General features: G+C 37.0%; 1 protein-coding gene across 1 annotated transcript in view; it reads right to left on the bottom strand.

Moving 5' to 3' along the window:
* The window catches only part of LOC124595019 (coiled-coil domain-containing protein 40), a 384,638-nt gene that overhangs the window by 175,450 nt on the left and 193,678 nt on the right, over positions 1-15,510 (bottom strand). The window contains exon 6 of the mRNA XM_047133570.1: positions 9,919-10,162. Coding sequence (XP_046989526.1) covers positions 9,919-10,162 — 244 coding nt within the window. The remainder of the gene's footprint in view (positions 1-9,918; positions 10,163-15,510) is intronic.

Genomic DNA, 15,510 nt, shown 5'->3' with positions numbered 1-15,510 from the left:
GTTTGCGTCTATTACCACTACAGAGGGAGCATAAAAAATCAAACACCATTGACATTAATTTTGATATTCCACAGGGGTGAATATCAGAACCAGTCCTTTATATTATTTATGATAATGATACATCTACATCTACATACATACTCCGCAATCCACCATACGGTGCGTGGTGGAGGGTACCTCGTACCACAACTAGCATCTTCTCTCCCTGTTCCACTCCCAAACAGAACAAGGGAAAAATGACTGCCTATATGCCTCTGTACGAGCCCTACTCTTTCTTATCTTATCTTTGTGGTCTTTCCGCAAAATGTAAGTTGACGGCAGTAAAATTGTACTGCAGTCAGCCTCAAATGCTGCTTCTCTAAATTTCCTCAGTAGTGATTTGTGTAAAGAACGCCTCCTTTCCTCTAGATGCTCCCACCCGGTCCTGAAGCATTCCCGTAACACTCGTGTGATGATCAAACCTACCAGTAACAAATCTAGCAGCCCGCCTCTGAATTGCTTCTATGTCCTCCCTCAATCCAACCTGATAGGGATCCCAAACGTTTGAGCAGTCTATAACAAAGCCTGCTACAGCTATCTTATATGCAGATGATACCACATTAATATGGTGTAATTCTAGGTATTCACAACTTGAAATGAAATCCAATATTGTAGCAGGCATAATTCTGCAGTATTTTAATGAAAACAAACTAAAATTAAATACAAATAAATCAGTCTATATTGAATTTGATCTTTGGAGGCAAAAAACCCATTAAAACCAAATTTTAATTGGCGATGATTATGTGAAAAAAGAATACTCGACCAAGTTTCTTGCCCTGATACTTGATGCAGCATCAAGTGGTCTGATCATGTAAATGATATTTGCAAAAAGCTATCTACTACCATATATGTCCTAAGAAAACTCACACCTTCTTGTAACATTACTACTGTGAGGCAAATATGTTTTGCACTATTTGAATCCCATCTAAGCTATGGGATGGAGGTACGGGGGTCCAGCAGTAAAGATAATATGAAAAGAGTACTTACCCTACAGAAGAAGGCACTTAGAATTATGGGAAAGAAATGTGCCAGGGAATCCTGCAGAAATTTATTTAGAGAATTTGAAATACTAACTGTTCATAAACTGTATGTACTTAAGATAACCATTATGGCAATAAACAGTAACAAAACACTTAATGAAGAAATACACAATCACAACACTAGAGATAGAGAGACACCTCACAATATCTCTCATAGAACCACACTTTATGAGACAAGCCCTCACTACACAGGCATAAAATTACTGAATTGCTTCCACCCTAATATCTCCAAAATGACCATTACAGAACCAAAAAAGAAATTAAAATTATGGCTCCTAAACAATCCATGTATTCAATAGAAGAGTTTCTAGATTTAGTACACTCGAGTGATGGAAGACCCAGTTTCTAAAAATATATGAATCTCAGATCTTAGACCATGTCACAAATTGTAAAATATATGGAAATAACGTAAATTTTTTAATCTATATATTGCAACAGCAAATTGTTTTTATGTCTAGTCCACATACTTAACACCATTCTCTTGACTAAATTTAGAAAAAATGGGATAGATATTAATACCAGGTAATAATATGTAACCCTACTAAGCAAGGCTCTGACTTATCCAGAAGACTGTAACAAAAAAATTGTAATCAGTTGATGTTGGATCAAAATAAATAAATAAATAACATTTGCATACAAATAAATAACATTTGCATACAAATGTTATTTATTTATTTACTTATAACCTGCAGTATTAACATGAAAACAGGCAGACCTGAATATGAAAAACATGCAGTGACATTTTTATGATACAAGCTGTGTTGCCACCAAACAAAGGAACAGGAAGTGTTACAGAACAAAACTTTTACTTTTCATGGAATTTCCCTTCAGTAATTACATAGAAATAAATTGTATAGTAAGACTACAAGTTCACAGTCACACATACTAGTGCAAAAATTTGTGAAATTACTACAAGCCCTCTACATATACTAATGAAATTTCAATACACATTTGAAACAATTAATACATAAAACATTACAAAGCTTATCACAGTATTTCAAAAACACATCTGTCGATAAGGAGCAACAAAACTTTCTTCTTTTCTTGTTCTTTTTCATAAGTCCTTTGTAGCAGTTCAAATGGAGCCCCATAGTGAAATTCTGTCTTGTTATTATTAAGCTCAATGCAGTCAGTGCCCAGTGGGCTGCCACAGCAGACAGGTGGCGTAACATCTTATGTCCCAGCATCATCAGCTATTAATTATGCATTTGTTTTATATAAGTAATTCTTATAAAATCAGGATTAGGTCTACAGTATCATTTGCTTTTATATTTTTCAATACATTTGAAAATGGGCAGCCTTGAAATAATACAGTGCAATGACAGAAAGAAAAAAAAAGTTCCCCCCCCCCCCCCCCTCCCCCTAGAAGTAAGGATTGTGGATCACTCCTTCCTGGCAAATACGAGGTGCGAAAATAAAGTAATGAAACTGATGCGAGAAAAAACCTTGCTTACCATTTTAGTCACGTTTAGTGTTGTCTCCTTCAAAGTATTTCCCTTCTGATTGCACACACTTCTTTGACCACTGTTTTGACTCTTGGAAATAGAAAAGAGTCACACGGAGTGAGATCAGGTAAATAAGGTGGCTGTGGTAGTACTGAAATTAGTTTTAAGGTTAAAATTGCTGTACTGACAGAGCAGTATGGGATGGCGCATTATTGTGACGTAGAATACAATTATCAGCAATGTTGGCATGGAGATGAAGAACTCTTTTACGAAGTCTTTCTAAAATTTCTTTGTAGTAATATTGGGGAACTGTTTGTCCAGGAGGCACTCACTCCTTATGAACAATTCCCTTGGAATCAAAGAAGCACACAAGCATGCATTTCACTTTTGGCTTTGACATGCAAGCTTTTTTTGGTCTGGGTGATCCCTTTGAGCACCACTGCGAACTTTGGCGTTTTGTCTCTGGATCGCACTGAAAAACCCAACTTTCATCACCAGTGATAACACGGCTCAACAATTCTGGATTGATTTCCGTTTGCTCTAACAGATCAGCTGCCACATTTTTCCGTGTTTCTTGCTCTTGTGACGTCAGATTTTTGGGGACCATTTTTGCACAAATCTTTCTCATACCTAGATATTCTGTTATCACTAGACAAACCCATTTCTCGATTGATGTTCAGTTCTTCTGCAATCATTTTCATGGATAATCTTCGATCAGGTCATATGAGTTCATGCACCATGGTCAAGCTGACATCCATCCGTGAGGTTGATGGTCGTCCACTGCAGTCTTCATCTTCAACATTCATTCTGCCTTCACTAAACATTTTATGCCAATGAAAAACTTGAGCTCTTGACAAAACCTCCTCCCCAAAAGCATTCTGGAGCTTACCGTAAGTTGTCGTCACCTTTTCACCCAATTTAATGCAAAAAAAAAAAAAAAAATGGCATACAGTTGCGCAATATTATACGTTTCCGTGACAAGAGACACAAACACGTGTTAACTTATTACAGAACAACTCACGACTGAGTAGTTGCATCAATGTGCCACTTGGACTAGAAGCAGCTTATACACCAAGGCCAAAAAATATTGTGCCTACGAAAGCCTGCAGTGTTGCCACATCTTGCAAAGAAAATCAGTCTCATTACTTTATTGTCGCACCTCGTATGACCAACTTAAAAAAGACAGTGCCTAACGAGGTTGTCGGGGGATGTGATAACATTCTTCAAACTAAAATTCAAAATTATGAAAGCCAGCTCATATGTTGAATTCAATAACAACTATTTACAATTAGGGGTAGCGCCAAAGTTTGCAAGGGTCAAGGTTATTAATAGTGCTATGTTCAAAAAGGAGTGAAAAAGAAAGTGGAACAACTGTGAGTAAGACAGAAAATTAGAGCAAGATACATTGAAAAAGATAAGTTTAACAAAACAACATTCAGTTTACATTTACGATGGTCATTCAATAATTAAAGAGACAAATTGGTCTGGAGAAAAAAGTGTTTATTTTTACAAAACAATACTTTTTCTACTTTTCAACATAATTCCTTTGAACATTTATGCACTTGTTCCAATGGACTACAAGTTTTTTTATTCTGGCTGCAAAGAACCAATTTCCCACATACTTTTTCACATCCTTGTTGTCCTGCAATCCCTTCCCATGTGGTGCCTGCTTCAGTGCGTCAAACAACTGAAAATCACTAGGTGCTAAATCAGGACTGTAAGGGAGATGAGGCAGTACTTCCCAGGCAATTTTGTCGAAGGTTAGTTGAGCAATATGAGGATGTGCATTGTCTTGCTGAAGAATCACACCTCTCCTCTGAGATCTACGACGTCTCTCTCTCATGGCTGGCTTCACCTTGTTTAAAAGCAAATCCGAGTAGTATTGGATTCTATTGTACACTGCTCTTCAAGATAATCACAGAAAACTGGACCATGAGCATCCCAAAACACTGTCAAGATGCTTTTCCTGCAGACGCTTGGGTTTTGAATTTTTTCTTGACAAGTGAGTTGGTGTGCTCCCACTCCATGCTTTGTCTTTTTGATTCTGGCTCATAATAGTGAACCCAAGTTTCATCACAAGTTAAAATTTTGTTGAGGAAGTGTTCATCTTCTCTTTCATTATGTTCCTTTAGCTCTGTGCACACTCTCAACCTTGTTACCTTGTGTAGCTGCGTCAACTCTTTTGGGACCCATCTTGCACATGTTTTGCAGTACTTCAGCTTGTTATAGATAATGTTATAAACTATACCAGTAATAACTTCAACTTTATAAACTATCATTTCCACAGTCACATGGTAGTCAGCATGAATAATGTCATCAATTCGACTTTCAAATGAGGGAATTGAAACTGCAACTTGTCAGCCAGAACAGTATTTGTCAGTCACTGAGTCACGACCATTTTTGAACTGCTCTACCCACTTGTAAAAATTTGCATGATTCATACAACCTTCACCATAAACTTTAGACATTCTACAGTATATATTCACTGGTTTCAACCCTTCAGCGAGTAAAAAACAAATAAAAGAATACTGTTCAACTAATGTGGACGTTTCAAGAAGACTCGCCCTCTTGAAATGTATTTTTGAGATTATAAACAAAATAATGTTGATACATCAGCTGATCAGGGCTCATTCCAGTGATGCCAACTTAAAGCCATAAAAGTGACAAACTTGCCCTACATACAGTTTTTCCCCAGACCTATTTGTCTCTTTAATTATTGAATGACCTTCGTACAGTTATGGAATCTGCTTACATCATTGCAATTTTGCACGCTGAAGACAGAAGCATGCCAAAACTGTAGTGCACTTGAAAAAAATAGTTAACTTTGGTAAAACACAGATCCAGGGGAGAAAATGGAAAAAGTGTGACATATAAATAAATTCTAATATGACAGTTAATTTAACATTATTTTTGCCATCAATGAACAAAAACTATTGAATAAAAGGCTTAAGCACAAGTAAAATACTATGTTCTGAGATAGGACATCAAACATAAGATTCTGGATGTGGAAGTAGCAAGCAGGAAAACAAAAGTGACTAAATTTCACAAGACATTTATCAGTCCAGCTCCAACAATCCACACAATTTTTTTTTTATTTTAGTGCATCATGTTTTAACGTAGCTTTTTATATAAACAAATTAGTGTGGAATAAGTTATCAATAACTTACAAGTAACAAACAACCTATTGAACACAAGGCAAAAGAGGTTGTAAGCATGCACACTTTAAGGTAGACAAACGAAATTAATTCAAAATTTTATACTAATGAGACAACTGAAATTAAAATGGAGTAAGGAAACACAATTGTTGACACTGATGAGATGGGTTACATAAGCACAACTATGCAGTTCTTTCAGTAGGCAGAAATTAAAAAGTACTTGACAAAGAAATTCTTAGTTGATTTAAAGGCCAAATTAGAAGCAGTGAAACTTTTTCTTACCCCAAGTGATAAATTTAAATTATTATTTAGAATGAATCCTAGACTGCCAGAAACAAGAACACAAGTAGCGCTCCATAATGGTAATGAGTCTATGTGGGTTCTTTGAGAAGACAGGGAAGCAGTTAATGAACCCTTGGGTACAGCATTATCCCATAAGTGGGAGTCAACATAGACAAAGGTTCTCACATACAGGGTGTTTCAAAAATGACCGGTATATTTGAAACGGCAATAAAAACTAAATGAGCAGCGATAGAAATACACCGTTTGTTGCAATATGCTTGGGACAACAGTACATTTTCAGGCAGACAAACTTTAGAAATTACAGTAGTTACAATTTTCAACAACAGATGGCGCTGCGGTCTGGGAAACTCTATAGTACGATATTTTCCACATATCCACCATGCGTAGCAATAATATGGCGTAGTCTCTGAATGAAATTACCCGAAGCCTTTGACAACGTGTCTGGCGGAATGGCTTCACATGCAGATGAGATGTACTGCTTCAGCTGTTGAATTGTTTCTGTATTCTGGCAGTACACCTGGTCTTTCAAGTGTCCCCACAGAAAGAAGTCACAGGGGTTCATGTCTAGCGAATAGGGAGGCCAATCCACGCCGCCTCCTGTATGTTTCAGATAGCCCAAAGCAATCACACGATCATCGAAATATTCATTCAGGAAATTAAAGACGTCGGCCGTGCGATGTGGCCGGGCACCATCTTGCATAAACCACGAGGTGTTCGCAGTGTCATCTAAGGCAGTTTGTACCGCCACAAATTCACGAAGAATGTCCAGATAGCGTGATGCAGTAATCGTTTTGGATCTGAAAAATGGGCCAATGATTCCTTTGGAAGAAATGGCGGCCCAGACCAGTACTTTTTGAGGATGCAGGGACGATGGGACTGCAACATGGGGCTTTTCGGTTCCCCATATGCGCCAGTTCTGTTTATTGACGAAGCCGTCCAGGTAAAAATAAGCTTCGTCAGTAAACCAAATGCTGCCCACATGCATATCGCCGTGCACTATATCGTTAGCGAATGTCTCTTGTGCAGCAATGGTAGCAGCGCTGAGGGGTTGCCGCGTTTGAATTTTGTATGGATAGAGGTGTAAACTCTGGCGCATGAGACGATACGTGGACGTTGGCATCATTTGGACCGCAGCTGCAACACGGCGAACGGAAACCCGAGGCCGCTGTTGGATCACCTGCTGCACTAGCTGCGCATTGCCCTCTGTGGTTGCCGTACGCGGTCGCCCTACCTTTCCAGCACGTTCATCCGTCGCGTTCCCAGTCCGTTGAAATTTTTCAAACAGATCCTTTATTGTATCGCTTTTCAGTCCTTTGGTTACATTAAACCTCCATTGAAAACTTCGTCTTGTTGCAACAACACTGTGTTCTAGGCGGTGGAATTCCAACACCAGAAAAATCCTCTGTTCTAAGGAATAAACCATGTTGTCTAAAGCACACTTGCACGTTGTGAACGGCACATGCTTACAGCAGAAAGACGACGTACAGAATGGCGCACCCACAGACTGCATTGTCTTCTATATCTTTCACATCACTTGCAGCGCCATCTGTTGTTGAAAATTGTAACTACTGTAATTTCGAAAGTTTGTCTGCCTGAAAATGTACTGTTGTCCCAAGCATATTGCAACAAACAGTGTATTTCTATCGCTGCTTGTTTAGTTTTTATTGCCATTTCAAATATACCGGTCATTTTTGAAACACCCTGTATGTATAATGTAAAAATTGTGTTTGCTGGCCTTGTTACACACTGTGAATCTCTAAATAATAATCTGCCTCATACACTATTAAGAATAAATGGTAAGCAACCTGTCAAGGAGTAAGTGTGAAATTTTTGCACATTTATATTTGCTGAATTTTGCATTAGCTTTCAACCATTTCATTTTTAGTGGCACATATTTTGTGTGAGTTGTCTGCCTGGCCATGGACAACTGCCCCTCAGCAATATTGGCAGTAACTTTTCTGAACAACTTTAAGAACAATTTTTTTTAGCTCTTACCCAGAAATTAATGTGATAATGAGTTATTACTAGCAGTAAATGGATGACACCATTGCATTGTTTAGAGTGAAGAAAAATGAACAAAACAGGATTGTTAAATGTGCAGCATCCTAAAAGTCACTTCACCATAGAACTGGAACAGAATGTTGTGATAAACTACTTGCCATCCAGTCGAAAATACTTTTAATGATGTGCTGTAGGGCACTCAGACCCCCCTAGGCAAAGATAAATTGCAATGAGAACTGTGATTTGCCAAACAGGTCACAGAAACAAATGGATGCAGGATACACCATGTGTCTGTTTAAGAAAATTAAAAGCATGTAACAATAAGAAGCTAAAAATTAAGAAGAAATATGTCACTTTGACATATGAAGGATGAATGACAGAAAAAAAAACACACCAAAACTCATTTCAGATACAATACCGCTACCTATCAGACTGAAGGGGACATTGTACAAATACTAAGGCAAAAACTTGGCATGGCAAATAAGAAACAATATAATAATCCCATAGTTTATAAACTTAAATTCACAGAGTGCAACACATTTTTTATAGGTCAAACTGAGCAGAATTTGGAAACCTTTAAATGCAAACATTTTATGTTAACAAGTTTCCTGTTACCAGTCTCAGTTTATTTATGAGCATTTGTATTAATGTGGCATGTATGTATTGTGTTATGAATGTGGGGCAACATATGGCACTGTCTCCTGTGACCATGGGAGTGTGTGTGGTTGTGTGTGTGAATGTGTGTACTTCTATTAGAGAAAGAGCAAGAGCTGAAAATCTAGTACAAATAGTTTTCTGCTGCATGTTTTTATGTGCCACACATCAATCAGCTATAGACGAGTGGTTGACTCTCCCATATATTAAACAATGAAGACTCAAGGGTGGAATATAAACAATATTAGGAAAAGGATAGATGACACGTTGAGCTCCAGATAGGCAGATTGAAAAGACTGCTACACATAAAATAATTATTAAATAATGATATGTAACAGTTTTTTCATTGTGCCTGTCTGCAATTCAATGGTTTCCCTTATTTTGCATATTATTCCATTCAGGAATTTTTATTGTTGTTTTAATATTTATTTCATATTTAAACGTACATGTGAAGGAAATGAGAAAAGAGTGGATGACAATATGATTCTTTGAATGTTTGGTGAATGGACTGCAAATGTTTACATGAAAAGTATTGTGCCACGAGATCTATCTCCTAATATGATTAAACTGATATACAATACTGTAGAATGAAACTTAAAAGCTATCAACAAACCAAAACCTACTAAGACTTGCACTTTCAAACAAACAACAGGAGATCTCAGGTTTGATGAGTAACAAAAAAATATGAGAACATTGGAAATCATAAAAGGTAGTGTTTTTATGTTCTTTGGTAAATGAAAGATCTCTGAAAGTGTTTTAGAGAGCAAATTACAAGACTGAAAGGAGGACATACTAGCAGTTCTCATTACAAGAACTGTTAAGACTACATCTGAACTGCCCAACTCCAACACTCCATACAATATTTTTATTTTAGTGCATCATGTTTTAAAGTAGCTTTTTATATAAACAAATTAGTGTGGAAAAAGTTATCAACAACTTACAAGTAACAAACATGTACATAAAATGATTACACATTCAGACGTGTTACCTATCCTCCTTTTACGTTCTGTCTGTGATGAGAGCAAAAAACACTCATGTCATCCTCACACGGTGTTATACAACAAAACTCCGCTTTCTACCATGAGTATATAAATTTTATATGGAATTAAACAGAACAGTCTACATACTTCAGGATTTGACCCAGGAATCCTATTTCCTTATCAGCCACTTTAGGCATTTTTTTTTTTTTCATTTAAGTTACTCACTACCAAAATAAGCATTAGAAGCTTACCAAAAATATGACTTAAACATTATGTAACTGAGTTACAATGGAAAACTTACATTGACAGCTGTTTCAAGAGATTTTTCTGTTTCTTCAAGCATTGCCATATTTGATGACAATTGTGTCTCAATAAGAATCCTCTTATCATTGTTCACTGAGATCTGCTTCTCTACATTTGCTAAATCCATCTGTAATTTCTGAAGCATTCCTGTGAGTTTCTCATTCTTCAGCATCTCATCATTAGCTGACTTTTTATAGCTTTCAATTTCTTGATTCAGAGTTAGAAACTTCTCATGAAGATTTCTGAGCAAAATGTATGGTGAAGCAAACCAAAGTTTGTGTAAGATTAACTCAAAAATAATTTCCACTTTATGTATATTTGAAGAAGTTAACTTTCAATTGGTTTTGTATGCAAAGCTTTCATTCTAAACAACAAAAATAATATCAACATTAAATAACAGAAAGATAAAGCATATATGCTCATTTAAGTGTTGTTTGCTTTATTACTTCCTAGGAATATAGAAAGTACTTCATTTTGTAAAATTGAAACACCTGTGTGGATAGTTCACATGTGTTGCACATCAGCCACTATGTAATCTGTTTTCCACAGGAACAAATCCATTGATTATGGAAGACGCGGAAAGCACAGACTGCTTGTCATGGAAGACCCACTAACAAATACTAGTGGAATACATATTTTCCTGCAATTTCATTTTATAAGTCCACTGAAGAATAGATAGTATTCTAATTTGGTAAGTAACTTCTAAATTATGGTGGACATAATGATGACAAGTATACAGCAGCATCGCAAACTACAACACCTGGTGCAATTTCTTGACAGATTAAAACAGTATGCATGCCAGACCAGGACTTAAAACAGACTCTTGTGTCTTAGTGAGTGTCTCATGCAGGAATACAATTTGCTTGATTCATAGCTTCAGGTGGGCAATTATGGAAATGTCTGGTGGCGAGAGCAATAACTGCCTAAGGCAAGGACTTGGTTTGAGTCCTGGTCTTGGTTTGAGTCCTGGTCCAGTACACCCACTCAATCTGTCAGTAACTTTGATTATAGCATATACACAATTACAGAGTGAACAAAACCATTTAGATAAAACCAGATTTTTGTGCTGAAATGGCAATGCAATAAGAATGCTTTTGAGTGCAATATATAAAATCAGTTTTCATCTGATAAAGCAAAGTACACATATTCTGAAGACTTAATAACCTACTGTCAAATCTAAAAGCCACCGTATTTTTATTTATTTCACCAAGAAAAATCCACTTTGAAAAACTATAAAATTACAAGGAGACAAAAGGGTTGGCCAGTACTTACCAATACCATAATGGGGCAAAAATCCGAACACAAACACCACATTGCTGTTGTGATCCTCAGTCTGAAGACTGGTTTGATGCAGCTTTCCACACTACTCTATCCTGCGTGAACATGTTCATCTCCAAGTAAACTGCAGCCCACATCTATTTGGACCTGCTTACTATACTCACCTCTTGGCCTCCCTCTGCAATTTTTACCCCACACACATCCCTCCAATACTAAATTGATAATTACCTGATGTCTTAGAAATGTTCTATCAACTGATACCTTCTTTCAGTCAAATTATGTCACAAATTTCTTTTCTCCCCAAATCCTTTCAGTATCTACTCATTAGTTCACAATCAACCCACCTGATCTTCAGCATCCTTCTGTAGCACCACACTACAAGAGTTTCAGTTTTACTCTTGTCTGAACTGCGTGTCATCTACATTTAACTTCTGTACAGGGCTACACTCCATACAACTGACTTCAGAAAAGACTTCCTAACACTTTAAATTTATATTCAATGTTAACATATTTCTCGTCTTCAGACACACTTTTCTTGAGTGCCAGTGTACATTCTACTTCATTTCTACTTTGACCATCGTCAGTTATTTTGCTGCCCATCAGTTATTTTACTGTCCAAATACCAAAATTCATCCACTACTTTCAGTGTATCATTACTTAATCCAATTCTGTCAGCATTGCCTGATTTAATTTAACTATGTTCCATTATTTTTATTACTTTTATTAAAAGCCATCTTATATCCTCCTTTATATGAATATCTTTGTGATCCATTCAAAATTATCCATGTGCAGGAGTTGCTTCCCATTGACCTGCCAGCAAGAGAGATCTTTGCTTTAGAATTTCCTGTTTGTACGAATTGGACAATGATGGGCCATGGAAGATTTTGTGGACAGACGAAGCCCACTTCCATCTGAAAGGTTATGTCAATACACAGAATTGTCGGATATGGGCAACGGATTAACCACACGCAAATGAACCAGTACCACTTCATTTATAAGGCCATCTTTTTTTGAAGATACAGGTGCTTCCAGTCCTGTTACCTGTACCATCACTGGTAAGGGCTGTGAGTGTCTTTTGCGCAGCCACGTCATTCCAGCTCTCCAACAGCATGGGTGTGTGGATGGGATCATTTTTATGCAAAGTGGCAACCCTCCGCATATTGCAAATTCAGTTAAGCAGCTGCTGAAGTGCCATTTTGGAAATACTAGAATTATCAGCTGCCATTTCCCTACATCCTGGCCATCCTGATCACCTGATCTTAATCCGTGTGACTTCTGGCTGTGGGGCTACCTGAAAGATGTTGTGTTCAGTGTTCTGATTACAAACTTAGCTGCATTGAAAGTACATATTCCACAACACATTCTGAAAGTGACCCCAGAAACACTTCAACCATTTGTGGAACATGCTGTTTTTCAATTTTAACTTGATGCAGAAAATGGTGGGGAGTATATTGAACATGTTTTGTGCCAGTCACATGGAAATTAGTAATCTGATTTGATTTGGATTGATGCTTTTTGTGCGGTTATGGCCTCAGGATTTAAAACTGATGTGATTTATGCTTTTTATGTCATTTTTGGACTCAGTACAGTTAAAAACCTATGTGATTGATGCTTTTTATGTGGTTTTTGGCCTCGGGACAGTTAAAAACCAATTTTTCCCATCTGATGTGATATGACCTTGCTGTGGTGGATGGGCTTGCGTAACTAACAGTATCACACCTGTACACCGATGCACACTGAGTAGTACAGCTTGTTTAATGTCAAATGTACACCTTAGACATTGTTGTATGATTCTTTTGTCATTTGTAGTTGACCACTATTAAATTAAGCTGCTCACAGTGCCATCTATTCCTACATTTCGTAACTATTTATTTTTCTTCTGCCATACATTTTCCCCCTTCTCCGTTAATATTCCGTTGCAATTTGACGTCATTCTGACCATATTCTGCGGTGTGCCTGTTCTTTTGGGCATGTCCAAAACAACAGAGACCAAGCATTCATACATCTGATTCGCCTCAATGGACAATGAATCCAGCATCTTCAGTGCAGATGCACAATTACGTTAACCTCCTGTAGAAATCTGAAAGTAGTGAGCATGGAGGACATGGATGGTGACTGTGGATAGGTGGTGCTAGGTGGGAATTTGGGTCAGCTGAGAGGCCTGCTGAAATAGTCTGTACAACTGCAATAAACACAGTGTCTGGGTGATGCAGTGGTTAATGCAACTGCCTAGTAAGCAAGAGATCCTGGGTTCGAATCCTGGTCCAGCACACATTTTCACTTTGGAGCTCACAGAAGCTAGTATGGGGTGATGATGCAAATTGCCCTTCTGACTAGTGCCTTAGATTGTCTGGATGAACACGGGGGGATTGTTTCCTAAACGGAATGAGATAACATTAAGAGTGAAATTGAAGATGACTATGAAGGATCTCAAACAACTGTCAACTGAAATTACAAAAATATGACAATTTTCTTCCTGTAGCAAGTGTTCACAAGCAACTGCCACATAAAATCAAACCATTCATGAAATTATTAGAGAACTTAGAAACTGTAAATGGTACAATTTTTACTGTGGGTTATTGATAAGAGACTGTGAGTAGCAACTTATCCTATTTCTCGGAGTTATTTTTTATAAGAGAATTATATCACAATACCAACAACCACGATTGCATTCGTTAATTAAGATACCAATCCTCTGTGTTGTGGAAGAAGAAGCATGAGCTAGTCATGTTTTAATCATCATACAGCATTAAGCTGTATTTTGAACACTATCACACGTGTTTACAATAATACTATATACATATCTAGCAAACCTTTTCTGTATCACTCAATATTTCTTGCACATTGCATTGTAAGAATATGAAAATAATATTATGTACATGAAGCACCACAGCTCAAATGTTTCTCCAAAATGGAGGAAAACCTATGTACACCACATTTAAGATTATTTTAGCACAATTAAATTACTATGCAATTCAAAATCAGATAGAGTATAACTAAATTCAGTATACTATATATAAAAAACAAAGATGAGGTGACTTACCGAACAAAAGCGCTGGCAGGCCGATAGACACACAAACAAACACAAACATACACACAAAATTCAAGCTTTCGCAACAAACTGTTGCCTCATCAGGAAAGAGGGAAGGAGAGGGGAAGACGAAAGGAAGTGGGTTTTAAGGGAGAGGGTAAGGAGTCATTCCAATCCCGGGAGCGGAAAGACTTACCTTAGGGGGAAAAAAGGACAGGTATACACTCGCACACACGCACATATCCATCCACACATACAGACACAAGCAGACATATTTAAAGTATACTGAACATAAGTATCGTCATGTATTTGGTGAGTGTTATTTAATATAAAGTGATGCAATATGCCCAATTTCCTTGGCTATGTCCTTCTTCTCTAGCACCAGTTGTACTACAATTTGCAATGTAACACAACTCTTTCTTAGTTATAATTTTTGAGGGCTCTGCACACATATTTTTATTACAGATTGTGATTAACTGTCCTAACTGACTTTGTGAACTTATTTGTTATCATAGATTCACTAGCTTAGTGCTCACTGCCTTGCTCACATAGACTGTATGGTCTGCAGAGTTGTTTTTGGTTTTCTTAAATCAATTTTTTATGTTGTTCACTAATCACAACATCTTCTAGAGTTTGCATGCTAATTAAGGCCACAGAAGCATGTTCTTTTCTGAATGTACTTCTCATCAAAAAGTGATTCTGATAGCTGCAGTCCAAAGGTTTTTTTAATCATTCCTTTGGGTTCTTATGATGATATTTCCACCCTCTAAGACATATTCCTTAACATCTAACTGAGAAGTGAAATACCAATTTTTGTAGATTAAGACCTAAAACATTTTTAATATAACAAAATATATTCTTAAAAATTTACGTCCCCTATATCGCCCCTTAGGGGTTCAGTTCCCAAAAGAAAATGAAACTTTTCATTCCCCATTTCACTCCCTCAGGGGGTTTAACTTCCAAAACACTTTTTTTTTTGAGACAGGGAAGTCAAACACCATTTCAAAGGTTTAGCTTTACAAATGCTTTCACAAAGAAATATTTTCATAAAACATTTTACCTCCTATTTCACCCCCTAGGGGTTGAGTTTCCAAAAAACATGAAATGTGTATTTTTTTAAATTTCTGACAGAAAAGCCAAAACACAAATTTTCATAGATTTAGCTTCAAATATGCTTGCATAATGAAATATTTCCATAAAAACTTTCATCCCCTATTTCAACCCCCCTAGGGGTCGAATATCCCAAAGCACTGAAACATGCACTTTTTACTTGTAATCGGG

Source organism: Schistocerca americana, chromosome 2 (assembly GCF_021461395.2).
Source record: "Schistocerca americana isolate TAMUIC-IGC-003095 chromosome 2, iqSchAmer2.1, whole genome shotgun sequence".
Taxonomy (NCBI): domain Eukaryota; kingdom Metazoa; phylum Arthropoda; class Insecta; order Orthoptera; family Acrididae; genus Schistocerca; species Schistocerca americana.
Note: the sequence above shows the minus strand (reverse complement) of the source record. Positions and strands in the feature narration are given on the sequence as shown.